General features: G+C 45.9%; 1 protein-coding gene and 1 pseudogene across 1 annotated transcript in view; both read right to left on the reverse strand.

Moving 5' to 3' along the window:
- TAF1D (TATA-box binding protein associated factor, RNA polymerase I subunit D) overlaps nucleotides 1-26,743 on the reverse strand; it is a 50,408-nt gene that overhangs the window by 13,664 nt on the left and 10,001 nt on the right. Inside the window, exon 3 of the mRNA XM_073615083.1 lies at nucleotides 5,283-5,661. Coding sequence (XP_073471184.1) covers nucleotides 5,283-5,661 — 379 coding nt within the window. The remainder of the gene's footprint in view (nucleotides 1-5,282; nucleotides 5,662-26,743) is intronic.
- Nucleotides 17,397-17,528, reverse strand: LOC141130862 (U2 spliceosomal RNA; annotated as a pseudogene).

The following is a 26,743-nucleotide window of genomic DNA, read 5'->3' on the forward strand; positions in this document are numbered from 1 at the left end:
AGATTTTATCACTGTACAGGGCTCTGTTAACCACTTCCCATCCCGCGTATTGTAATACGACGGCCGCAGGAACACTCTGTCCCTCCGGGCGAGCGTCATTAGACATCCTCGGCTTCCCGGCGGTCAAGGGAGCCGGTGCGCGTGCCTGGTGGCCGCTATTGCTGGTCAGAGCAGGAACGTGGATCTGATCAGATCGTGTGTTCCTAGTATATAGGAACACCGATCGGTCACCTCCCCAGTCAGTCCCCTCCCCCCCACAGTTAGAATCACTCCCTAGGTAACACATTTATTATAGCAAAAAGTAAAAAACTTTTTTTTTTCAAAATTGTTGTTCTTTTTTTGTTTATAGCGCAGAAAAATACAAAAAAACAAAAAAAACAAAAAAAGACAGAGGTGATCAAATACCACCAAAAGAAAGCTCTATTTGTGAGGGGGAAAAAATGATAAAAATTTCATATAGGTACAGCGTTGTATGACCGCGCAATTGTCATTCAAATTATTACAGCGCTGAAAGCTGAAAATTGGCCTGAGCAGGAAGGGGGTGAAAATGCCCTGTATTGAAGTGATTAAGATGCCCATAAACAATTAGATTTTTTTCCCTTCTACCATGGGTGGAAGGAAAGAACGAAAAAAAAAAAAAAAAAAGTCAGTGTTGATGGGGGAATGCCTCCTGCAGCGATATTGTGTTCTGCTGGCGGGGGAGCACAGGAAGCCTTCCCAGGCGGCAGAACACAATTATTACTAGTGGCAATAACCACTGGCAGTAATCACATGTCTAAGATCCCACAGGTGATTGATAGATTGACTTGGGTACGATCAGCCTGCACATGGATGGACTGAATCTTGGTCGGTTCCTTCTGAGCCTGCCGAATTTACATCCACATATGGCTAGCTTTAGAGAGATTTCTCTTCATTTTCTGTGGTGACACACTTTTCACCAGACATGAGGGAGAGTCTCCAATGGCAACAAGGACAGAAGTAAAAACGTCTCTAACAAAGCCCCGGACAGTGGCAGGGGTTTTAACTTTTCCCCACTCCATCCCAAACTAGAATGGCTATATAGATACACTTGAAAAGGCTGGATTCACCTTTGAAAAATAAAAGGTTTTTGCCAAAAAAATAATGTGCATTTATTTTTTTTTATTATTTACAAGAGCCTGCAAAGCATTGCGCCTGCAATCAATAATGTCAGGCTCCTGCAAACTCTTCCTCCAGCTCTCTGCCCCTACCTCTGTACAGGCTGTCAGTTGGAGATCTGGAGGAAGATTCAATGGACTACAAGTGCACTGATTACTGACACATTTGAGGGTGAGAGTGGAGGCATTTATACCATGTTACATATTAACACCCTTAATACGCGGGTAATATGCAACATGGTGCAATAGGTGAACTTAGCCTTCCTTTTTACATTTGAGAATGCAGTGAGTAAAGAAAAGAACCCCCCCCCCCCCTTTTGCATCCTGAAATGAAGACAGACAGTTTGTTTTATGCAGCTGTATTTATTAGTGCAACTCATAAAATCCAGTTAAAAGATAGAACACCAACATGTCAGAAAAAAATAAACCAAATTCAAACAGAATCGCTGAGTTGGAAAAAGGATCACCCCCTTATGTCAGTCTTTTGTTGAACCACCTTTTGCTTTAATTGCAGCCTTTAGTTTGTGGGGATACAGTGGGGATGGAAAAGTATTCAGACCCCCTTACATTTTTCACTCTTTGTTATATTGCAGCCATTTGCTAAAATCATTTTAGTTCATTTTTTCCTCATTAATGTACACACAGCACCCCATATTGACAGAAAAACACAGAATTGTTGACATTTTTGCAGATTAAAAAAGAAAAACTGAAATATCACATGGTCCTAAGTATTCAGACAATTTGCTCAGTATTTAGTAGAAGCACCCTTTTGATCTAATACAGCCATGAGTCTTTGGTGGACAGCCATTTTTAGGTCCCTCCAGAGATGCTCAATTGGGTTTAAGTCAGGGCTCTGGCTGGGCCATTCAAGAACACTCATGGAGTTGTTGTGAAGCCACTCCTTCGTTATTTTAGCTGTGTGCTTAGGGTCATTGTCTTGTTGGAAGGTAACCCTTCGGCCCAGTCTGAAGTCCTGAGCACTCTGGAGAAGGTTTTCATCCAGGATATCCCTGTACTTGGCCGCATTCATCTTTCCAATTGCAACCAGTCATCCTGTCCCTGCAGCTGAAAAACACCCCCACAGCATGATGCTGCCACCACCATGCTTCACTGTTGGGACTGTATTGGACAGGTGATGAGCAGTGCCTAGTTTTCTCGACACATACCACTTAGAATTAAGGCCAAAAAGTTCTATCTTGGTCTCATCAGACCAAAGATCCTTATTTCTCACCATCTTGGAGTCCTTCAGGTGTTTTTTAGCAAACTCCATGCAGGCTTTCATGTGTCTTGCACTGATGAGAGGCTTCCGTCGGGCCACTCTGCCATAAAGCCCCGACTGGTGGAGGGCTGCAGTGATGGTTGACTTTCTACAACTCTCTCCCATCTCCTGACTGCATCTCTGGAGCTCAGCCACAGTGATCTTTGGGTTCTTCTTTACCTCTCTCACCAAGGCTCTTCTCCCCCGATAACTCAGTTTGGCCAGACGGCCAGCTCTAGGAAGGGTTCTGGTCGTCCCAAACGTCTTCCATTTAAGGATTATGGAGGCCACTGTGCTCTTAGGAACCTTAAGTGCAGCAGAAATTTTTTTGTAACCTTGGCCAGATCTGTGCCTTGCCACAATTCTGTTCCTGAGCTCTTCAGGCCGTTCCTTTGACCTCATGATTCTCATTTGCTCCGACATGCACTGTGAGCTGTAAGGTCTTATATAGACAGGTGTGTGGCTTTCCTAATCAAGTCCAATCAGTATAATCAAACACAGCTGGACTCAAATGAATGTGCAGAACCATCTCAAGGATGATCAGAAGAAATGGACAGCACCATATATGAGTGTCACAGCAAAGGGTCTGAATACTTAGGACCATGTGATATTTCAGTTTTTCTTTTTTAATAAATCTGAAAAAAAAAGGCAATAATTCTGTGTTTTTCTGTCAATATGGGGTGCGGTGTGTACATTAATGAGGAAAAAAAATGAACTTAAAAATGATTTTAGCAAATGGCTGCAATATAAACAAAGAGTGAAAAATTTAAGGGGGTCTGAATACTTTCCGTCCCCACTGTATGTCTCTACCAACTTTGCACATCTAGATTTTGCAATATTTACCCACTTTTCTTTGCAGAACTGCTCAATTTCAGTTCAATTTGTCGGTAACTGTTTGTGGACTGCAGTCTTCAAGTAATTCCACAGATTTTCAATGGAGTTTAAGCCTGGGCTCTGACTAAGCCATGCAAGGACATTCACCTATTTCTCCTTCAACCACTGTTTGGCCATTTTTGCTGTGTGTTTTGGGTCACTGTCATGTTGGAAGGTAAACCTTCTTCCCACTGGCAGAGGGCAGCAGATTTTCCTCAAGAATTTGACAAGATTTGCCGCAACCATTTTTCCTTTTATCCTGACAAGTGCTCCAGTCCCTGCTGCAGAGAAACACCTCATAACAGGATATTACCCCCTCCATGCTTTACTGTAGGAATGGTGTTATTTGGATTTACACCAGACATTTGGTTTGGTGTTGAGGCCAAATAATTAAATTTTAGTCTCATCTGACCATAACATCTTTTTTTTTTTAAATTCCTGTGCAACTGCTTCAGAGTTGCTGTAGGCCTCTTGGTAGCCTCTCTGACCAGTTTCCTCCTGGCTCTCTCATCCAGTTTGGAGCGATGTCCTAATCCAGGGAGGGTCTGTGTTGTACAAAATACCTTCCACTTCTTAAATTTAGACTTCATTATGCTTCTAGGCATTGATAAAGCCCTTTTTTTTTGTATCCATCTCTGACTTGTGCCTGTCTGCAACTTTATCCTGGGGATCTTTTGACAGTGCCTTGCCACCCATAGTTGATTGTTCAGTTGCACTATCAGGGACTTTCCCTTTTCTTGCTGAGCTAATCAAAATGACCATAGCTGATCACAGTTGAAAGTCAAATGTCTTTGTGTGCCATTGAAAAGGTGATTAGCTACACCTGATTGAGTTTACATGTCATTTTTAGGAGAGGGGTGATCCTTTTTCCAACTTAGTGATTCCATTTTTAAAATAATTTTTTTCTGACATGTTGGTGTTGTATCTATCACTTGGAAGTTATATGTTGACTGAGTAAATACAGCTGGATAAAACAGAAACTGTGTTCATTTCAGGCTGCAAAGCCACAAAATGTGATGGTTTTAAAAGGGGGGTGATTTTCTATACCCACCGTAGGTCCACCAGGAAACCAGTTACCGAACTCACTAGCCATTATTATAATTTTGATAGTAAAAACAAGTAACACTTTATTCAGACACACTTACATAAAAGTATCTTGCAAGCTGCACATAGGGTGGATGTGGATCACCAATCAAGCAGCCAGCAGTCACGAGGGATGAGGACGGGGATAGGCTGCAATGCGTATCCGAGGCGACACCTCCTTTTTCTACCATCACACTGACCCAGGCACCCTCTTTCTGCTGTTTGTTTGTGTCTGAGGGAATTTCCATTTCCTGCTGAGGAGCTGCTGGTGACTGTGTGTGCAATCCCCATCCACCTGTGGATCCATCCATCTTGCGGACTTCTCCTTGACATTCCTTACTATTATAGACTGTATGGACTAGTTCTTATTAATTGGTTTTGAGTATATCTTGTTGTTCCCATGCTATTGATCCCTTATGGTCCACCTTATAGCTGCCAGAGAGCGCTGACTCACACACTACCTGCCAGTTCTGTGTGATATATTGCTTGTATTATTATAATTTTAGCTAGTATTCAAGATGTTCTGGCATCAAAAAGAAACTAAAACTGATCTGAGGATCTCATCTCTGATGCTGCAAATGGTATACAGCTTGTATAGCTGAATCTGCTAGGTTCCACACAATACTGGATTTTTAATTTTGTGTGAACAACAATAGAGTACTGTTCGTGATACTTCTGAAAATTTGAAGGTTAGAGCAAATAAAAAAAAGAAGATAAGACTTTGGGCTGTTTGTCCTTCTTAACGGTCTACGTGGTACTGCTTGGACCTTGAAGAAGGTGACAAAGCCTGAAAGCTTATCCTGAAAATGTGAAAGTTAATGCAAATAAAGTATCACTGACAGTACTCTATTGCACTTGTTGCAAGTGCACTAATACAGCTACAATTACCTCAACTGTGAACAAGAAGAGTATATTTGCTGAAAGTATCTCACCTCATATGCAAAACACAATTTCAAGGATAAGTATTTTTTGGATGCAAAAGGAAACCTAATTCCACAATGAAGCAATCTGCTTTTTCTTTGTGAGGCAGAAATGGAGTAGACAGGTTTTCTTTTTTTAACTTTCCGAGGCTGCTTCTTCTCGGAGCACAAATACAGGTTACGTTTTTTAGGCTTCTTCTTTCTCTTAGATTTTCTTTTCTTTCTGAAGTGATTGTCAAAAATTTCTTTTAAGGTAAGCTTCCTGGGTGGCGGCTCATAGTCTGAAGACTCAGAGTCGGTATTCTGAATTGGAGTGGAATTCAACTTTTTACACCTTCGCGCTAGTTGAGTTCTTGTGGGTGTACAAACAATCTGATCTTCAAATAAATTACTGAAATGAAAGAGAAATCATTCACTATTATGTAAAACAACATTACAGTCACCATGCTGCTGAATTACTCACCAGGGACAGGATTTCTAATCTGTTGTATGACATTAGCCTATCTGTTGGGATTGTTTTGCCGTAGCCGTTAATTTGAACATAGATGACCTGAAGTAGCTACCACTTAAGAACATATTAAATGTATATGCGTTCCAATAGAGCATATAAAAAAGGGGAATATCACAGTTTTTATCCAACTCTTCAGGATGTGGAGTACACTGAACATTCCACTTACTTAACCTCGTGGGAGGCTGACCTACAAGAGTTGAGCAGTCACTCACTGATGCCCAAAGGGATATAATATTATACCTTGCTCACATCCCACTATCCTTCAAAACGGCTGAGATGAACTTTAAGTTGCTGTCATGTTAGCATTACTCTCCATCTAAGTTACATCAGTTATTACCCAATTATCCATCTCTTTGCTGGCGAGGGTGTGGCTTGGAGGGCAGCACATGCTCATATATGGAGGATATGTCCTCTCATATGCCCACATTAGTTCCTGATGACCCATGGGTAGTTCTATTTCACTACTCCTCCAAACCTATAGGCCCATGAAAACGCTCCATTACTCCCTATTTACTTAATGCAGCCAAATCTTTGATCCCTTTAGTGCCACCCTTAAACTTTAATTCCAAAACATAGATCTTATCTGCATACGAGTTACATAACTCACAGTCCACTTTAAACAAAATCTAGGCATATTTGCTAGCATTCAAAACCACTTCCTATTATGCAGAGATTATGGTCTATGAAGGCTCTGCTAGAGCAATTTTCCAGCGAGTCAGTGTCGGCGCAATGAGCAACACTGAGCTATAATACATTGGGAGCGGTTTGTTAAGGTCTGGCCATAATTACGCTAATGCGTCAAGTATTGGAGTGGGCTGGAAGCAGTAAAAGGCGAATACTGACTTCGGTGCTGCTTGGAGTTGCCAGAAACTGAAGAGGAACATCGGGGGTCAAACTGCTGAACACTGTGGTAGAGCGGGAAGACTCACTGAACCAGTAACAAAACAGGGGAAGACCAGCAGAATCGTTGCCTTCTATGCCCCAGACCTCTGGCAAGGCAACTTCCAGCTCAGGGTCAATAGGCACATCAGCTGGTGCCGCCGTGAGAGTGGGCTGGTTCTTGCAGATATAAGCATGAATGTTCACTAAGTTTAGGACCACATCTGTTGCTCAAATGAGTAGAAGGTGAAGAGCCGGCAACTCGTCCTCCTGATAAAAGTACTTTATTGATAAAGGGTACAGTGTGCAAGTTACAAGCAGCTTATAGGTTTCGGTAAAAAAACGTATTCATAGCCATCAGTTTTTTACTAAAATGCGTAAGCTGCTGTAACTTGCACACTGTACCATTTATCAATAAAATACTTTTGTTCTGATCATCATAAAATATTTACTTATCTTACTGTTGCTTTAAATTGGCATCCATTACTGACAGGAACTGTAGTATATTACACCCACTTCCTTTTCAGCAGACATTTTGCTTAATCCATTCTGCAGTGAAGAAGCATGAGAATAGCTGAGCTATTTCTTAAAACTGGCCTTGGAAGCATTGGTCTGCAAGTAGGCTGTCATTAGTATTCAATTAATTAGTATATACTCCACTAATTCAACTACATTTGTTATGTGTGTTTGTAGTAGTTTTTGCCAGGGAGTTCCTTTAGCTAGGCCTAATTTTCTGTTAGCTAGTGCCTTAACAGTAAGGTAGCATGCCTGACACTTTTTGCATTTTGTAATGTAATGTTAATGCATATTTTTAACTTATGTTTTGCAGTTTTACAAAAGAAAAAAAAAAAAAATCTAATTCTCAGTAAAGATTACAACTGTTAACCCTTCTGCCTCAGTCTTTATTGGGAAGTTGTTAGCTGTCTGCCAAGCTTTGTACTTCAAACACATAGTGAGGGCAGAACAACTTATCGGGAGGACAAGTTGCTGGTTCTTCACCTTATACTCTCAGGCTGTTTTAAGTGCCAGGAAGACACCGCGAGCTTTGGAGCACCATTGGTTTACCTCCAGGGGAGATTAACCCAAGTATACAGTATATCTTCATTTATATCCGTTGCTCAAATGCTTTAAAAAAAATGTATATGATACCAATTTACAATAAGGTCCAAAAGACACATTTTCCAAAAGCCTACACACCTGTGAGGCTGGAAAGTTGAGCTGCACAATTACCGTATTTATCAGCGCATAACACGCATCGGCGTATAACACGCACCCCAATTTAGGAGGGAATTTTAAGGAAAAAAAAACTTTTAGGAGGGAAGTTGAAGGGAAAAAAAACTTACATTTAAACGCCCATCATTGCAGCCTTCTCAGTGCAGCCATGTCAGTGCAGCCATGTCAGTGCAGCCTCCCCAGTGCAGCCTCCCCCAGTGCAGCCTCCCCCAGTGCAGCCTTCCCCAGTGCAGCCTTCCCCAGTGCAGCCTTCCCCAGTGCAGCCTTCCCCAGTGCAGCCTTCCCCAGTGCAGCCTTCCCCAGTGCAGCCTTCCCCAGTGCAGCCTTCCCCAGTGCAGCCTTCCCCAGTGCAGACTTCCCCAGTGCAGACTTCCCCAGTGCAGACTTCCCCAGTGCAGCCTTGTCAGTGCAGACTTCCCCAGTGCAGCCTTGTCAGTGCAGACTTCCCCAGTGCAGACTTCCCCAGTGCAGCCTTGTCAGTGCAGCCTTCCCCAGTGCAGCCTTCCCCAGTGCAGCCTTCCCCAGTGCAGCCTTCCCCAGTGCAGCCTTGTCAGTGCAGACTTCCCCAGTGCAGCCTTGTCAGTGCAGACTTCCCCAGTGCAGCCTTGTCAGTGCAGACTTCCCCAGTGCAGCCTTCCCCAGTGCAGCTTTCCCCAGTGCAGACTTGTCAGTGCAGCCTTCCCCAGTGCAGCCTTCCCCAGTGCAGCCTTCCCCAGTGCAGCCTTCCCCAGTGATCCCAGCCATTCTGGGCTTCAAAATCGCTGATCGCGATTTGAAAATGGCGCCGCCGGCGCCGAAATACACAGAGCCGGTCCTCGGCTCTTTCCGGCGGCTGTCGTTCACTTTCGGCTCCACTCGTAGTCCCGAGCGGAGCTATCCGAACCTAGCCGAGTAGGTTCGGATAGCTCCGCTCGGGACTACGAGTGGAGCCGAAAGTGAACGACAGCCGCCGGAAAGAGCCGAGGACCGGCTCTGTGTATTTCGGCGCCGGCGGCGCCATTTTCAAATCGCGGTCGGCGATTTTGAAAATGTGACAGGTCGGGATCGCAGGGGATCGGCGTATAACACGCACCTGCGATTTTCCCCTGGTTTTAAGGGGAAAAAAGTGCGTGTTATACGCCGATAAATACGGTAATTGTTAAAAAATCGTGATCTCGGTTCAACCCCCCTGACGATCTCTATTGCAGAGTTTGCCGATTCTTTCATATAACAAGTGGAGAGAGTTATCTGCTCACTCAGCTGTCAAAAGAAAAAATCCAGGCAGTCTGCCAAGTTTTTAACATGAAACATTGTAACTAATGCTTCCTTCTTAGATCAAAAGGGATAAACTTCTGTGTGTAAAGAAAAAATCCAGGCAGTCTGCCAAGTTTTTCACAACGTAAGGAAGTTTAACCACTTAAAGTCTAAATCTTTTTCTGACACTTGTTTCTTAAGTTAAAATCAATATTTTTTGCTAGAAAATTACTTGGAACCCCCAAACATTATATATATTTTAGCAGAGACCCTAGGGAAAAAAAAAGGCAATTGCTGCAATATTTTATGTCACACTGTATTTGCCCAGCAGTCTTTCAAACGCAATTTTTTGGGAAAAAATACACTTTAATGAATAATTAAAAAAAAAAAAAAAACAAAACAGGGAAGTTAGCCCAAGTTTTTTGTTTTAATGTGAAAGAAGATGTTACGCCACAAGAATCGTGAGAGAATCGTTCGCATTCGTACAAAAATGTTTTTACAGCAATCGATAGAACCACAATGAACTTAAAGGGGTTGTAAAGTCTCTCTTTTTTTTTTTTTAAATAACATTTCATACTTGACTCCCGATCCTCCTCTTCTGGGGTCCCCCAGCGGCGCTCCTGGCACTTCTCCGCATCAACTGAGAAGCGCTTTTCCTGGGGGCACTCGTGCTGCCGTGCTCCCGTGTCCTGCTGCTGCATCCATTGACAGACAGCAGAACTAAGCCCCACCCCTGCGTCATTGAATTTGATTGACAGCAACGGGAGCCAATGGCTGCACTGCTATCAATCTATCCAATCAGGACCTGCGACTCCAGCTGGAGCTGCTGTGCTTGTCTCTGTTGTTGGAAAGATTGGGCTCAGGTAACTAAAAGGGGGGCTCTGGGGGGCTGCTGCATCACAGGAGATTTTTCACCTTAATGCATAGGGGTGCATCAGATAAGGGTGGCAAGAATATTCTTGCTTGAACCGTATCTAGGATCAGACCTGACTTTTCAGTATTTATGATCCAGCCTAAGCTTTTCAAATACAGTACTATGCATATTATATTATGCTCTGTTCTAGAGCCTGTAATGAGTGATCTCTGAGTAGGAGGTCGTCCAGATACCAGAGCAGCAGGATCCCTTGGGCCTTTAAAAGACCCAGTACTGGTGCTAGGACCTTTGTGAACACCCGGGGAACTGTAGCCAGCCCGAAGGGTAGAGCCACAAAGTGAAAATGACATTCCTCTACTGTAAAACGTAGGAACCTCTGATGAGGCTGAAAGATAGGCATGTGGAAATACGCGACTTTTATATAGATGGAGGCTAGAAAGTCTCCCCTCTTGAGTGAGGCTACTACTGAGCGGACAGACTCCATCCGAAAGGACTGTATCAGTAGATACTTGGTCAAGGATCGTAGGTCCAAAATGGGCCTTGTGTCCCTGTTTGGTTTCTGAACTGTAAACAGGTTTGAGTAAAACCCTGTGCCCCTTTCGGATACCAGAACCTCTACAATCACTCCTTGATGCACTAGATGATGTAGTGCCTGAAGCAATAAGTTTCTATTTAAAGAATCTGAGGGAATGCTGGATCTTAAACCTCTGAGGGGGAACCCCCCCGCAACTCTAGCTTGTAACCACAAGATATAATTGAGGTGACCCACTCATCCTGAATTATTGTTCTCCAAAAGTATGCAAAGTGCAGCAGCCTTCCCCTGCTCAATGGAGTGGGGGCATCCTCTCAAAAAGGAGGGCTTAGTGCTGGGTTTAGAAGAATCTTGAACCCAGGGCTTCTTCTGGCCCTGGCCCTGGCCCTGCGGCTTGCCCCTGGCCCTAGCGCCCTGTTGGCAGCAGAACTGCCTTGACGCTGAGACATTGGAGGAAGCAGTCCCTGAGGTTTTAAACAAGGGACGTCTGGTGCTTTTCTTCACAGGAAGTAGACTCTTTCCTCCAGAGATCTTTTGGATATATTTGTCCAAATGATCACCAAATAAACATTCCCCATGAAAAGGGAAACCTGCCAATAACTTTTTACAGGGAAGCTCGGCTGACCAGTTCTTAAGCCATAAGAGTCTGCGCATATATACAGACGAGAGAGCCAAACGAGAAACCTGCTGTATTGAATCCATTAAGGCGACAATGGTAAAAAACACAGCGCTCGAGAAAAACCCTAGTTAGACTTACCGGTAACGGTATTTCTACGAGTCTTTCAGGACAGCACCTGGAAAGAGCGCAGCTCCACCCACTTTTCCCAGGAAACACTGCAGTCAGTGTTTTCTTTAAAGACCGGATGCTTCCACCATGGCCTCAGTTGTTCCCAGAGTACCTCCAGCCATGCTGAAATTAGATAAGCAAAACATAGCAATAACACCACATTTTATAAAAACAGATAGGGCGGGTCATCAGCGCTGTCCTGAAAGACTCGTAGAAATACCGTTACCGGTAAGTCTAACTAGGGTTAGTCTTTCAGGACAGCACCTGGAGATGATAAACGAGTACTTACTCTAGGGTGGGACCACCGCCTGTAGGACTTTCCTGCCGAACGATTGTTTCGATGCTGGTAGCAAGTCCAACCTGTAGTGGAGGGTGAAGGTGGAGAAACTTGTCCACGTGGCCGCTTTACAGATCCGACCTGGAGAAGCCCCTGCTCTTTCCGTCCAGGACGTTGCTACTGCCCTTGTTGAATGGGCCATTACCCCCGTGGGAGGATCTGCCCCTGAAGCTCTACAGGCTTCACTGATAGCCATTCTCAGCCATCTGCCTATAGTGCTTTTGGAAGCACTATAACCCTTGCGTGATCCAGAGAAAAGAATAAAGAGAGAATTTGACTTCCTGAACTCTCTCGTGATTTCTAAATAATGTAGTAAACACCTTCTCACATCCAGAGTATGGAAAGACTTCTCCTTAGAGTTGGATGTTGTAGGGCAAAAGGTAGGTAGAATTATTTCTTGTGCCCTATGAAAAGCTGTTGCAACTTTTGGCAGAAAACCCGGGTCAGTTTTTAGCACTACCCGGTCTGGAAATATATAGCAAAAGGGTTCTATTATAGATAGAGCTTGCAACTCGCTTACTCTTCTAGCCGAGGTAACTGCTACCAAAAGAACTAATTTGAGCGACCATAATTTTATTGTCGCTTCCTCTGGAGGTTCAAAAGGTCTTTTGATCAAACCCTGTAGAACCAATGATAAATCCCATTTAGGAAAAAATTTAAAAGGTATTTGCCTAGCTCTGGCCAATGCCTTGAAAAACCTAATTATAAGCGGTTCTTGAGATAATTGTCTCTCAAGAAAAACCGATAAGGCGGCCACTTGGACCTTTAGGGTACTGGCTGCCAAACCCATTTCCATTACTTCATGGAGAAACTCTAAATATTGAAAGCACTTCCTGTGGTGAGAATTTTGTAGTCACAAACCAGGAATTAAACCGCTTCCACGTCTTGAAATAAATAGCTCTGGTAACCTTCTTTCGGCTACTTAGAAGAGTCGAGACCAGTTTATCTGAGAGGCCTTTTCTTTTTAGGATCTGCTCTTCAGTAACCACCCTGTCAATCTGTGGTGTTCAATATTTGGATGCTGAAGGGGTCCCTGGGTTAAGAGATCTTTTCAAAGTGGAAGAACCCAGTGAGGTTCCACCGCCATCCTCTGTATAGTTGTAAACCAAGCCCTCTTGGGCCAAAAAGGAGTCACTAGAATCATACTCGTAGTCTTTTTATAGTTTCTTTAAAACTAAAGGGATCATTTGAAAGGGGGGAAAGGCGTAGCACAAGTGGAAGTTCCACGGTTGTGCCAGCGCATCCAATTCTCTCGCTTGATCTTTCCTGTTTAGTGAGAAATAGGCCTTCACCTTTGAATTCTTCTGGGATGCGAACAGATCTATTTGAGGAGCTCCCCATTTTTCTGTTAATTTTTGGAATACCTCTGTGTTTAGACTCCACTCTGCTTCTAGTATCTTTTCTCTGCTCAGAAAGTCAGCTACTAGATTCAGATCTCCCTTTAAGTGTGCAGCTGTTAGGGACCTCAAGCTGTTTTCTGCCCAAGATAAAATCTGAAGGGACAAAGCAAGGTCTTGCTTCTCGTGCCTCCTTGCCTTGTAATATATGCCACTGCTGTGGCATTGTCTGATAGAACTTGGACATGGTGACCCTGGACTAGTTTCTCGAAAGCCCATAATCCTAGGAGAATAGCCCTTAGTTCCCTCCAATTGGAGGATCTCCTGGCTTCCCTGTTCGTCCAATTCCCCTGAGCCATCTGTCCTTCCAGGTGGGCGCCCCAACCCCAAGAACTTGCATCCGTTGTCAACCTCCTCTCCAGGGGGAAACACCAGAGCAGGCCCCTGTCCAGATTTGAGTGGCTCCTCCACCACCAGAGCTTCCTCTGAACTTGAGGGAGCATTTTTATCATTTTTTCCCAGGGACTCTCCATAGGACCAATTTCTCAGGATTGCCTGCTGGAGATCCCTTGCGTGGAAACGTGCCCACTGTACTGCTGGTATTGATGCAGTAAGGAGCCCCAAGACAGACATAGCTGCCCTGATGGAAATTGGCAGGTTTGTCTGGGTCTTTTTTACCGCATTCTGAAGTTTTTCTATCTTTTACTCGGGGAGGAAGATTCTCTCCTGTATGGAATCGATGGTATAACCTAGGAATTTTATTATCTGCGATGGAATCATGTTTGATTTTCTCCTTGTTTATTAACCATCCGAGACTCTCCAGATGTCTCCTTGTCCTTTTCAGATCCTTCCCTAACATGTCCCTTGTCTTGGCAAATATTAGAAGATCGTCTAAATATGGACAAATCGAGATTCCCTCTACTCTGAGTGGGGCTAAGGCCTCTGCTAAGATCTTTGTGACTATCCTCGGAGAGGATGACAGCCCGAAAGGGAGAGCTCTGAACTGAAGATGTAGGACAGACTCTCCCCTCCTGATTGCAAATCTGAGCTGTTTTTGGAATGCTGGTGCTATAGGCACATGGAGATATGCATCCCTCAGGTCTATGGATGCCATAAAACAGTTTGGGGTCAGGAGACCCTTTACTGAAAAGATCGTGTCCATTTTGAATTTCTTGTACCTGACAGATCTGTTGAGAATCTTCAGGTTCTGAATTTGCCCGAAGGCTTCTTCACCAGAAATATGTGCGAATAGCACCCCTGTTCCACTTCATTTATGATCACCTTCTGCTGAATTAATTCCTGTAGGATTGTAGTCATTGCTGTAAGCTTCTCTGGGTCTCGGGGAGCCTGAGTTATATAAAACCGAACAGGTGGGGGTTGGGAGAACTCCAGTCTGTAACCCTCTATTATCGTTTTGAGGATAAATGGACTGTCTGTTATCCTCTGCCACTGTGAAAAGAAGGTTTGTAACCTTGCTCCCACAGTTGGAGGACAGTCACTGGCTCTATGTACTTGGGGTAAGGGGGCGAAATAGTACTCCTGACTTGCCCCTGCCTCTCTGAGACCTCCATGGTCTTTTATATCCTGTCTCCTTTGTGTCTGAGGTTTTCCGAAAAGGATGAAAATTTTTGTTGCCTTGAGGGATCACCTTTTTCTTTATAGGGGAGGCCTTTTTCTTGTCAGCCATTCTTTCAAGTATGGCTTCAAGACCCGGGCCAAAAACCAAATCTCCCTCAAAGGGTAAACTACATAACTTGGTCTTTGAGGCTGTATCCCCGGTCCATGTCTTGACCCATAGAGCTCTACGGGTTGAATTTATCAACGCAGAGGATCTGGCTGACATTCTAACTGATTCAGCTGAAACGTCTGCTTTGTATCCTACTGCCTTCAGTAGCACCAGCAGTGTCTCTAAAAGATCCTTATGAGGAGTTCCTGCCTCGATATGAGCTTTTAGTTGTTCCAGCCAATGCTCTAAGTTCCTGGCCACAACGGTTGAGGCCATGGCTGGCTTTAAATTTGCTAGGGTGGAATCCCAAGCTTTCTTTAGTAGGGAGTCAGCTCTTTTATCCATGGAATCCTTTAGGATACCCATATCCTCAAACGCAAGGTCAGTGTTTCTCGACACTTGAGAGAAAGCTGCGTCCAGCCTTGGTTTTTTGTTCCAGACCTGGGAGCTATCCTCTTCAAAGGGAAACCTGCGTTTGAGGGATCTAGAAAAGAAAGGGGCCCTCTCTGGGTCCCTCTATTGCCTTTTTATTGTTTCTGATAGAAACTTATGCACCGGAAACACTCTGTGCTTCACTTCACCCATGCCCTGAAACATTTTATCATGTAATGACAATAGGGTTTTATCCTCTATAATATTTAGAGTAGTGTGGATAGTTTTTAAAAGATCATCCACCTCCTCTAGGGATAATTTGTAGCGAGAAGAAGAAGATGATTCTTTCTCTTCCTCTGCTTCTTCCTCAGATTCTGTAACAACGCTACGTTCTTCCTCTTCTGAGTCACTGCCCCCTCTGTATGCAGAAACAGATGACTGGGAACAAGGTACTGAGCTGCTACCTGCAGCTGGGCGTTTGTCAAGATAAGACCTGAATGTCTCAAAGGTATCGGCCAATTCCTTTCTGAAGGAGTTCAATAAATTCTCCTTGCTGAGCCACAGGTGTAGTAGGAGTGGTCTCCTCTTTAACTAAGTCTGCAATGCAGGCCCTGCATAACACCTATTTGCCCAAGACTCTTTAAGTACATTTTTAAAAGATGGACATTTCCTTTTAACAGGAAGAGAGGAATGTTTGGTCTTTTCTTTAGCTTTCTGAAATACATAAGAAAATAACCGTATGTTTTTATCCTTACAAAAAAACCATAGCATGCTGAAAAAAAATGGAGGAGCTAACACTTTAACCCCTCTATTTGAGATCAGCCAGTAAATCCCCCCACAGATTTTCTTTACAACAATTTAAACACACCTACTTCCGATTCAACATACAGGAAGAGTGTTGCAGGCTCTTAAATTCCCAGAATTTAAAAAGAGGGAGAATAAAACATGCCCATAGAGTATAATACAGAGACCGTTGTCCCCGCTTACCTGGGCCTGGCTGACTTGTGTGGCTCCTGCCACCGCCGTTTGTTCCTCCTCCATGCTGCAAGGATTCACAATGGCGTTTGGTGCTTTTTTATTTCAAATTTCCCGGTCCGCTCGCATCTGCGAGGGCCGGAAATGAAGTCAGCCGGAAGAGGCCGTCCTCTCCTTCTGCGTTCCAGCGGCCGGAACCGGAAGCTGCGTCGCGCCGCTAGAAGTCCCGCCCCCGGCCGTAGTGACGCACTCGCCACCGGAACCCGGAAGGCTGAGGCTTTGGGGATGAAGAAGACGCCGTTCCTCCTTTTTTTTCCCCTTTTTTTTTTTGAAAGCCTATGGCGTGCATAACACACCCAAAAAACTTCACCCGGTGCACACACATAAAGAGTGGTCACAAAAAAGTGCAACGGGTACACAGACATGCCAATATCCTGATCCCCCGGGGCGTAAGGCTCCAGACGGGGACAAAGGTACTTTACAATGGTCTATCTGGCCGAAACCAGACAGACCCCATCCTCTGGAGGGTCTGCTGAAACAGAACCCACCCAAGTACTAGGTGGGGCTCCCCCGAAGGGAGACCCCATGAAAGAGGGCGAACTAAGCCAAAACGCCATGTCCACCACTTCCCAAAACTTTCAGGACTGGCCCGAGGACCCGTCCTTACTCGCCACACAGTGAGACAAACGTGTACAAGACGTGACAAAACATAGGATTCAATCAAAAGAAAATAAATAAAAGAAAGTGGTGAAGGGATAGTGGAGAGGAGAGTGAAAAAGGTGGCCACTGTGTAAAACAATGACCAGGCCCTCCGGCCAGGAATAAAAAAATTCCTCTGGTCCCAGCCAAAAGGCCCAGCCCAAGAGGCAGGTGCTAAAAAAGTGTTTTCTATGGTGCAGTGACCGTGGTGCCTCAAATCAAAGTGACTGCCACTCACAGTGATTTTATGGCACCCCTGGACTGCCACTCCAGGGGCACATACTCCATAGGCTTTCAAGACCAACCCTGGCCACCAGCCCAGACCACAGCAGCCCCCACCCCAGGCAGGAAGGCATGAAGTTCTGGAAGCTTGGTGAGAGCCCTTTACCATCAGGCCTCACCATTGTTCTGTCCCTCCTACCTAATTACATTCGGGAAATACTGGCCGCTCCCCCCGGTGGGAGAAAGGGGAGCCAGCGTTCTCTCCCGAATAACTGTCCGGAGCTAGAGCTGCCCCAATCCAGGCCAGAAGGCCAGGGTCCCGACCCTCTGGTTCAGACCCCGTGGTTCTCCATCCCCATCAGAAGGCTTCCCTTTCGGCTACAAACCGCTCCAGGTCACCTTTACTCCAGCAGGCTTTGCATAGCAACCGCCATCCCATCTCTATCTCGCCATAGATCAGGGACGGAAGCAAGCGCCACCTCCTGGAAACTGATAAGAACAGATACTACACTTGATCTTAGCCAAAAGGCCGAGACGCCGCTCCTCCTTAGCCTAGCCGCCGGTCTAAAGGAGCGGGGGACCCCAGCAGCCTGACCCTCGCCGGGTATGAAGAGGGGAGGACGCCGGAGCAACCCCCACACGTAAGGGAGGAAGCTGGGCTTGCCTGCCAACAAACCTTTAACCAACTAACCGGTATGCCTCATACTCCCTCCACCTGGAGAAAGCGTAGCACAGCCCTGGCTCCCTGCAGCGCTTCCACCATGGCGGAGGAAACACCACAACTGAGGCCATGGTGGAAGCGTCCGGTCTTTAAAGAGAAAACTGACTGCAGTGTTTCCTGGGAAAAGTGGGTGGAGCTGCGCTCTCTCCAGGTGCTGTCCTGAAAGACGAGGGGAGAAATATCTGTCTTACTTTCAGGCAGATCATCCTCCTGGTTAGGCCTATTAGGCCGTTTGACCTGATTCTTTACGGACTGGCAGATACCAAGTGCTGCATTAGCTGGCTGAATAGCTGAACTGGCCAAAGAAATAGGAAGTCTTTAATAATGACTCCAATTTCTTGTCAACAGGGTCTTTCAAACCCTGTGCGTTATCTACCAGACAAGTTAAGTTCTTATTTAAGGAAGAGACTGCTGCATCGGACCGGACTTGTGCTGGCATGTTCCATTTTTTAATGAACTTTTCATCCAATGGATATAAAAGGGAAAACCTCTTAGGAGGAACAAAAATCCTGTCAGGATGTTTCCAATCAGTATACACCGCCTGTTCCAACAGTGGGTGTAAGGGGAAAGCCTGTGCGGCCTGAAGAGGCCTCAGGGATCCCAAAGAGGACAAGGGGGGCTCAGTCACCTTTGCAAGAGGCAACTTAAAGGCAGAACAAACCATTTTGGTCAGAGTTAGGATCAAAAGCCTCTGCGACTGAGAAGCAGACATCAACTGGATATCTTCTTGTCCAGATTGTTCAGAAGCAGACTCGTCTGCCGGGCCATCCACAGAGTCCTGAGCTTTAATGTCTTCCCCATCTTCAACCCATTCTTGCTCCAGACTAGGAGGCAGATCTGTCATGCTTCCTGCTATCCTTCGGGATGGAGGCAATCATGCCAGCAATCCTGTGCTCTAACCCAGGCCAAGGACAGTTCATCCTTAGTGATAAAAGGGTGAAGCAGCAGCGTTGACTGTAGGCACAATACCAGATAGGCGCAGCGGCTCAGGTTGCCCAGAAGCCTCTGGTCCTTCAAGGGATACAACACTAGGGATATGACTAGGTTCATCAGGAACTACTGACGACATCGGTGTGCCCTTCCCTAAAGTGTTAGTCCCCCTCCTCTTTTTTGAAGACATTTATCCACCACAAAATGAGTACTTGGGTGTAGTATTAAAACACCTCAGAAGGAAGACCCTTTAAAAGGCCTCTCAAGCCCCTATGTAATAAACCTGCTAAGCCCCTTTAGCCTGCCAAGGAACACTTGGTGACTCACATGACCCGATAAGGAAAGAATGAACCGCTGCAAGTGTCTGTTCAGAGCCTGCTCTGCATCCCACAGCTGCCTTCTGGAGGCACCGCATGCTTGACCTATACAGCTTAAATAAACTGGGTGTGCGCTGGAATGTTCTGTGCGTGCGTGTGCACACACGTGCGTGGTCTTAGCGAATGAGCGTGGCTGTATTCGCATATGACGTGATTCCTCACGTGCCCAGACAAAGGCTACTGCTCATATGCAGCATGGCCATGGCCGCCAAACAACTTCTAAGTCCAGTGGCGCTTTTGCAAACGCACGTGCGCCATGGTAAACCAAGGCAAAATGGCGCACCGTTGTGCGTCATAATACAGGTAAGAAACAGCCAGACACAAGCAAAAATGGTACACTTTGCAAACACCCATAGCTAACCCAAAACTCCCCTGTATGGTCACCGCACATAGGTGTCCAGCCTCTAGCTAGCTTGACTGATTGTTACAATCGCTGGGACACCACACAATAATAGTAAAGGGGTTTCACTTACCCGTCAAGGCGCAGGGCAGCTTAGAAACTAAGAGCCCAAACTTCACCCATCACGGCGGGTTCCTGTCACTTGAGGACCATCAAGGACTGGGTACCCTTTTCATGTTTAGGGTCGACTCCTTTGGACCTGTACAGCACCCTGCAGGAATGCCTTAGCGCTGTGGTGACCAGGATTCTACTTCGTCCAGTGCCTGGAGGTCACATTACAGGCAAAACCTCACAGGATCTTGAGTCTTCTTTGCGAGGCTCAGGTACCATTTATCTAAGCATATAAAGCCTGTGTCAAATGGATATGATCAGTCCATCCCTTGATTCATTTAACCGTTTGTGAGACTAGAGACCTGGAGCTCAAACAAACTGTGCCATCCACCTTGTAGACACTGGTAAAAAAAAAAACGGAAGTGCTTCCTGTGTGGGAGGGGTTAGATAGGGAATCACTTCCTGTCTGAAGACCTTTGGTCTACCAATGTCCATTCACCTGGAGATAGAGCAGTGTTTCCAGTCCTCAAGGCGCCCCAACAGGTCATGTTTTCAGGATTTCCCTCAGATGAAACGGCTGTGGTAATTACTAAGGCAGTGAAAGTGATCAAATCACCTGTGCAAAATAATGGAGAGCCTGAAAACATGACCTGTTGGGGCGCCTTGAGGACTGGAGTTGAGAAACACTGAGATAGAGTATAACCCTGTAGGTAATGAATATTAGCCTGACTCTGTGTCAGGCTAATATTCATTATATATATTTTAGGGGTTCTAAGTAGTTTTCTAGCAGAAAATACCGATTTCAACTTGTAAGCAACGAACAACAGAAAAAGGTTTGGTCTTTAAGTAGTTAAACTGACTTTACACACAGAAGTTCATTCCTTTGATCTAAAGATATGAGAGATGCAATAGGGTTGATTTACTAAAACTGGAGAGTCCAAAATCTGCGTGTCCAATTAAGCTTTGACAATAAATCCTGAAAGCGGATTGGTTTCTATGCAGAGCTGCACTAGATTTTACACTCTCCAGCTTTAGTAAATGAACCTCAAGGTATCTCTTCTCCATCTCCCTGCGTTGAGGAATGTTGATAAACGTTGCCAGCTTTTTATTTTTATTTTTTAACAGCTCTGAGCGGCTCTGCACTTGTTACATAGAATCAAGGAAATGTCAGGTTAAGATTGTGAGGGGGATTGAATTGAGATTGTGATCTTTTAATGATTAAAGGGGTTGTAAACCCTGGAGGTTTTTCACCTTAATAGATTCTATGCATTAAGGTGAAAAATCTTTTAGTGTAGCAGCCCCCCAGTGCCCCCGTTTTACATACCTGAACCCTGTCTTTCCCACACCGGGAACAAGCACGCCACCTCCAGCCGGTGTCTCATGTCCTGATTGGATAGATTAATAGCAGCGCAACCATTGGCTCCCACTGCTGTCAATCAAATCAAATGAGGCAGGAGCAAAGTCCTGCTGTCTGTATCAAAAGACGCAGCAGCAGGACACAGGAGCGTGCACGCATGGGTGCCCTGAGGGAGAGCGCTTTTCCGGCGGGGCACTCAAGAAGAGGAGGAGCCAGGAGCGCTGCTGAGGGACCCCAGAAGAGGAGGATCACAGAGAAGGCAAGTATGACATGTTTGTTTAAAAAAAAAAACAAAAACAAAAAACTAAGTTACTTACTGGTAACGTTCTTTCCCGTAGTCTTTCAGGACAGCCACCTGAGAGCTTGGCTCCTCCCCTCTGATTGGAAACACCTGCGCCAGCTTCTATAAAATTTCCTCCTCCCCTGCTGGCTCCTCAGTTCTTTAAAGAGCACCTGGGGAGACACAAGAACATATGATACACATAATTCATTATATCACATTTCCTGTAAGGAAATCTCTATGTCTTATTACACAATTGGGTGGGTACCCGGCTGTCCTGAAAGACCATGGGAAAGAACGTTACCAGTAAGTAACTTCGTTTTCCCCTAATCGTCTTTCAGGACAGCCACCTGAGAGGATAAACGAGCACTTACCCCTAGGGCGGGACCACGGCTTGTAAGACCTTGCGTCCAAAGGTCTGATCTTTAGCCGCCCAAAGATCCACTCTATAGTGTCTTACAAAGGTGGCAAAGCTGGACCAGGTTGCCGCTTTACAAATCTGTTCCGGCGTTGCTCCAGCTCCTTCTGCTTGCGACGCAGCCATTGCCCTGGTGGAGTGTGCCCTGATACCCTCTGGGACCTGCATGCCTCCTAACCTATAAGCCTGTTCAATGGCTTCTTTTAGCCATCTGGCTATGGTGCGTCTTGAGGCCTTATGCCCTTTTCTTACTCCAGAAATCAAAATAAATATGGAATCCGTCTTCCTAATCTCTTTTGTGGCTTCTAAATAATGCAAGACGCATCTCCTCACATCTAGACTATGGAACCTTACTTCCTGTTCTTTAGACGGATTTGGGCAAAACGATGGTAACACAATCTCCTGGCCTCTGTGGAATTTCGAGGCCACTTTAGGCAGAAATGCCAGATCCAACTTAAAGATTATGTAATCCAGAAAAATCTGAAAAAAGGGGGGCCTGATTGACAGGGCCTCCAACTCAGACCCTTTTTGCTGTAGTAATTGCCACCAAGACTGCTTTAAGCCTCAGCATCTTCAGGTTGCAACCATACACTGGTTTAAAAGGGGTCTGCTGTCATAGTTTGCAGCACTAATGACAGATCCCACTTTGGAAAGACTGTACCTTGTATTGGTCTTTGTCTGCTCAGTGATCTAAAGAGTCTGATTACCCACGGATCAGATGCCAATCTCTTTTCCAGGTAAACTGAAAGTGCTAACACTTGACTCTTAAGCGTGCTAAGACTTAGTCCTTTGTCTATCCCGTCCTGTAGAAACTCCAGGACTGCTACTGAGCTTTGAATATTAACTTCCTTGTCTGTACACCATCTGTAAAACATCTCCATACCTTCTGGTAGATGTTCCGTGTCTCAATCTTCCTGCTTTTTAGCATTGTGTCTATTAGACGGTCTGAGAACCCCTTTGCTTCTAGCAACTGCTCCTCAGACACCATGCGGCCAAGTTCCATCTTTGAACTTGGGGGTAGTGTACTGGACCCTGGGAGAGTAGATCTTCCTGGATCGGTAATAACCAGGGGGGTTCCACCGTGAGTTCTCTGAGCATAGAGAACCACGGTCTCCTGGGCCAATAGGGCGCTATGAGAATTAGTGTTGTCTTCTCTGTACGTAACTTCCTTAGTACCGCTGGTAGAAGTACCGGTGGGGGAAAGGCATAGCATTTGTTGAATGCCCATGTTTGTGCTAATGCATCTACCCCGAGCGCTCCGCCCTCTTTTCAGGGAGAAGAACGCTCTGACTTTCCGGTTTTCCTTTGAGGCAAACAAGTCAACCTGAGGTATTCCCCATTTTTGAGCAATCTGCTTGAATACCTCCTGCTTCAGCACCCAATTGCCCTCCTTCACTTTTTTCCTGCTGAGGAAATCCGCCACTTTGTTTAAGTCCCCATTCAAATGGACTGCTGACAATGAGAGTACGTTTTCTTCTCCCCATTTTAAGATTTCCTCTGCTAAGGACCACAGGGTTCCGCTTCTTAGGACATACCCCAAGTATACTATTTGCTGACTGGGTTGTAAATTTGATTTTTCCAAATTTACCAGCCAACCTAGACTTTATAAAAACATTTGCAAATAGCTGAGGTTTTGTAGCAACTTCCTGGGCGACTCTGCCCACAAGAGAAGGTCGTCCATGTAGGCAATGATGGATATGCCTTTGACCCGTAATGGTGTCAGAGCTTCGGCCAGAATTTTTGTAAAAATTCTGGGCGATGAGGAGAGGCCAAAGGGTAGAGCCTGAAATTGAAGGTGCATGATTCCTGCTTCCATCTTTATTGCTAACCTCAGGAATTTCTGACACTCCTGGTGTATCAGGATGTGGAGGTATGCGTCCTTTAGGTCTAGGGAGACCATATAACAGTTTGGGGGCAGAAGTGCCCTTACTGAATATATGGACTGCATTCTGAACCTCTTGTAGGTTATGGACAAATTTAGAGGCTTGAGGTTGAGGATTGGTCTGATTTTCCCTGAAGTCTTCTGCACTCTGAATATGTGGGAGTAGAAACCTTGCCCTCTTTCCCCTTTTGGTACCTCGATAATCACCCTTTGTTCTTTGAGCTCCTTTAAGGATCCCATTAATCCTCTGGCCTTCTCCTTGATCCTCGGAAGTTTGGTGATGTATAACCTGTTTGGGGGTGATCTTGAGAACTCTAAACGATATCCTTCCTTTATTGTTCTGGGGGCCTTCCTCCCATTGCGGGAGGAAGGCCCCCAGTCTCCCTCCCACTGCGACTACTTTGTCATTTCTTCTGGGTTTGCTCAGGGGGACGAAAAATCGCCCCTCCCTTGCCTTTTCCTCTCTGAACCCAAGGTCTCTATCTTGGGAGTTGCAAAGCGGGATCTTGTATTCCCTCTTTGCCTCTTCTTACTTTGTTGTGGCTGTTTCCAATTAGCTTTACGCTTCAGTGGAAAGGCCTTCTTCCTATCTGCAGTTCGGTCCAGCACCTTTTCTAACCCTGGTCCGAACAGCAGATCCCCTGTAAAGGGAATCCCGCACACTTTGGTTTTGGACGCGCAGTCACCCTGCCATGTCTTAAGCCAAAGGGCCCTTCTTGTGGAATTGGCCAGTGCGGAGGACCTGGCTGCCATCCGAACCAGTTCTGCGGAGGCATCTGCGATATACGCAAGACCTCGCAGGAGTGTGGGAAATGAAGCCAGAATCTGCTCCTTCGCAGTTCCTTCTTCAATGTGAGCCTGCAATTGATTTAACCAGAATTCTACGTTCCTAGCCACCACCGTGACCGCCATAGCTGGCTTCAGGCTTCCCACCGTCCAGTCCCATGATTTCTTTAACAACGAGTCCATTCTTTTATCCTTTGGCTCAGAAAGAACCCTCATGTCCTCAAATGCCAAGTCTGTGTGCCTTGACAACTGTGAGAAGGCTGCATCTAGTTTTGGAACCTTGTTCCACACTGATGCTGGATCCTCTGTAAAGGGAAACCGTCTCTTTAAGGCCTTAGAAAAGAATGGCTTTCTTTCAGGTTCCTGCCACTCTTTCTTAATAGCCTCTACTAGGACCTCATGAACAGGAAAATTCCTCTTTTCCCGTTCCCCTAGGCCCTCATACATCTGATCGTGCAATGATAACGGTTTCTTCTCCGTTGATATATCTAGTGTGGTAAAAATGGCCCCTAAAAGGTGATCTACCATTTCTAATGAGAGTTTGTATCGGGATGGCTTCCTGGAATCCCCATCCAGAGCTTCCCCCTCAAAATCTTGGGAGCCAGAGGTTGCACTGTCAGGTTCCTCTTCCACCTCCTCTCTAGGGGCTACTGAAGGACCTGCACTAGTGGAGGGTATTGCCTGAGCTTTCGGTACCGTTGTTGTTGTCGGAGGAGCAGTCTGAAACTGTGGCATCTGAAACCCCTCAAAAAAGTTTTTGAAGGATCCGAACGTACTAGACAATTCTTTAACAGATGCCGCTAGTTCACCCTGCTCTGAAGAATGTTCTTGTACTAGTTTGCTAATACAATCTTTACATAATGGTTTTTCCCAAGAATCTCTAAGGGTAATTTTACAGGAAGGGCACCTCTTTTTTGAAACATGAGAGGCCCTGGTTTTCTCTGTTTTCTGAAAAGACATAAGAAAAAACTCCCAACCATTAACACACAGTATCCTTTCCTGCATAATTGCAGGAGTGCAACACTTTCATTTGGGCTTGCCTCATCAGGGGCCCTATGAGTCCACCCTCTGACACCTGAGGGTCTTTAACCTGCCCCCCCCCCCCTGCACCTGTCCCACACTAATGATAGGGGGGGGGTTCAGGCCAGGGGAGCTCCACCCTAGGCTCCCCTTACCTTAACATGGCTGGAGCTGGTCTCTCCTGGAGCAGTGCGGTCCAAATCCTCTGCATCCGCCATCCTTGTGTCACCTCTGGAGCTTTTGCTGTCTCTACAGCATGTACAGCTCCTCTCCAGCCCCATGCCTGGCTCCCTTTCAACGTTCGCGGCAGGAACCGGAAGCCGCAAACCCGGAAGTGCACGCCCCTTCTGGCCGGATATGACGTCACCCGCCACAGACCGCACAATCCCAAAACCCGGTGTGTTCTACTCCACATGCTCCTGGGGGCATGAGACTGCAGGAGCTGCCCTCCACTTCCCGGCGCTCGGTGATGAAAGGGAAGCCCCCCCCGACCTCAACCTGCGCTCAGGGATGCGGGGGTGGCAATATCCAGAGAAAATTTTTCTGACCAGGTTAGTGTTATAACCACTGCGGGTGTATACACTAACATTTTCCCCCTGGTCTTGTCCTAGGAGTCTCTACTCCTCTTTCAGGACATGCTGCCTGAGCCTCCCTGGCTCTCCTGGCTGGTTCCTGTGGTGTCTCCCCTCTGGAGTGTTTCATACCCACTCTACATCTATCCACCCAATACATATTTTCGATCACTACATGGAGGAAACACAAATAACTGAGGAGCCAGCAGGGGAGGAGGAAATTTATAGAAGCTGGCGCAGGTGTTTCCAATCAGAGGGGAGGAGCCAAGCTCTCAGGTGGCTGTCCTGAAAGACGATTAGGGGTAAAAAAACCTTTTAGATATCTTTTAAATCATGCAGCTCTGCTTCACAGTGACCGAGTTTTTAGAAAATCCCGCAGCTATAGACCTTTTTCACATCGCTGACGTGCGGTCACGTGACCGCCCTCCTCCCCCGGTCTAAGGACTACAGGGGGAGGGGCTGAGATTTCCCTTTGACATCAGCTGGGTGTTCAAGTGACCGCACATTGGCAATGTGAAAAAAAAAGTACGCAGCTTCAAAATTTCCAAAAAACAAACACACTGAGGTATATCTTATAATTACAGAGGGGCTGGCAGGAATCTTGATTAGTAACTTTACTGCCACATTAGATAGCGGCCGGAGGGGAGGGGCAGATATTTTTTCAGCTCACACACAGGAGTTGACAGGCAGGGACGGAGGGGGAGTGGGGCGAGGAACAGCAGCGGGATGACAGAGGTATGTAGACTGACCACGGTAAAATGGGTCAGCAGCCATGATCACCGTGGTCAGTTTACATGGGGGGACCCAGGAACAGGCAGGATCAACCAGGTTTTTTTTACAGCACACAAAAGGGAAAAAATGACACCGCACAAGCACTATGCAGTTTAACATGCGTTTAGCAAAAGAAGAGTTCATTTTAAAAAGAAACCCATGGGAGGAGATTTACTGAAGCTGGTGTGCTC

Source organism: Aquarana catesbeiana, linkage group LG02, assembly GCF_042186555.1.
Source record: "Aquarana catesbeiana isolate 2022-GZ linkage group LG02, ASM4218655v1, whole genome shotgun sequence".
NCBI classification, from domain to species: Eukaryota; Metazoa; Chordata; class Amphibia; order Anura; family Ranidae; genus Aquarana; species Aquarana catesbeiana.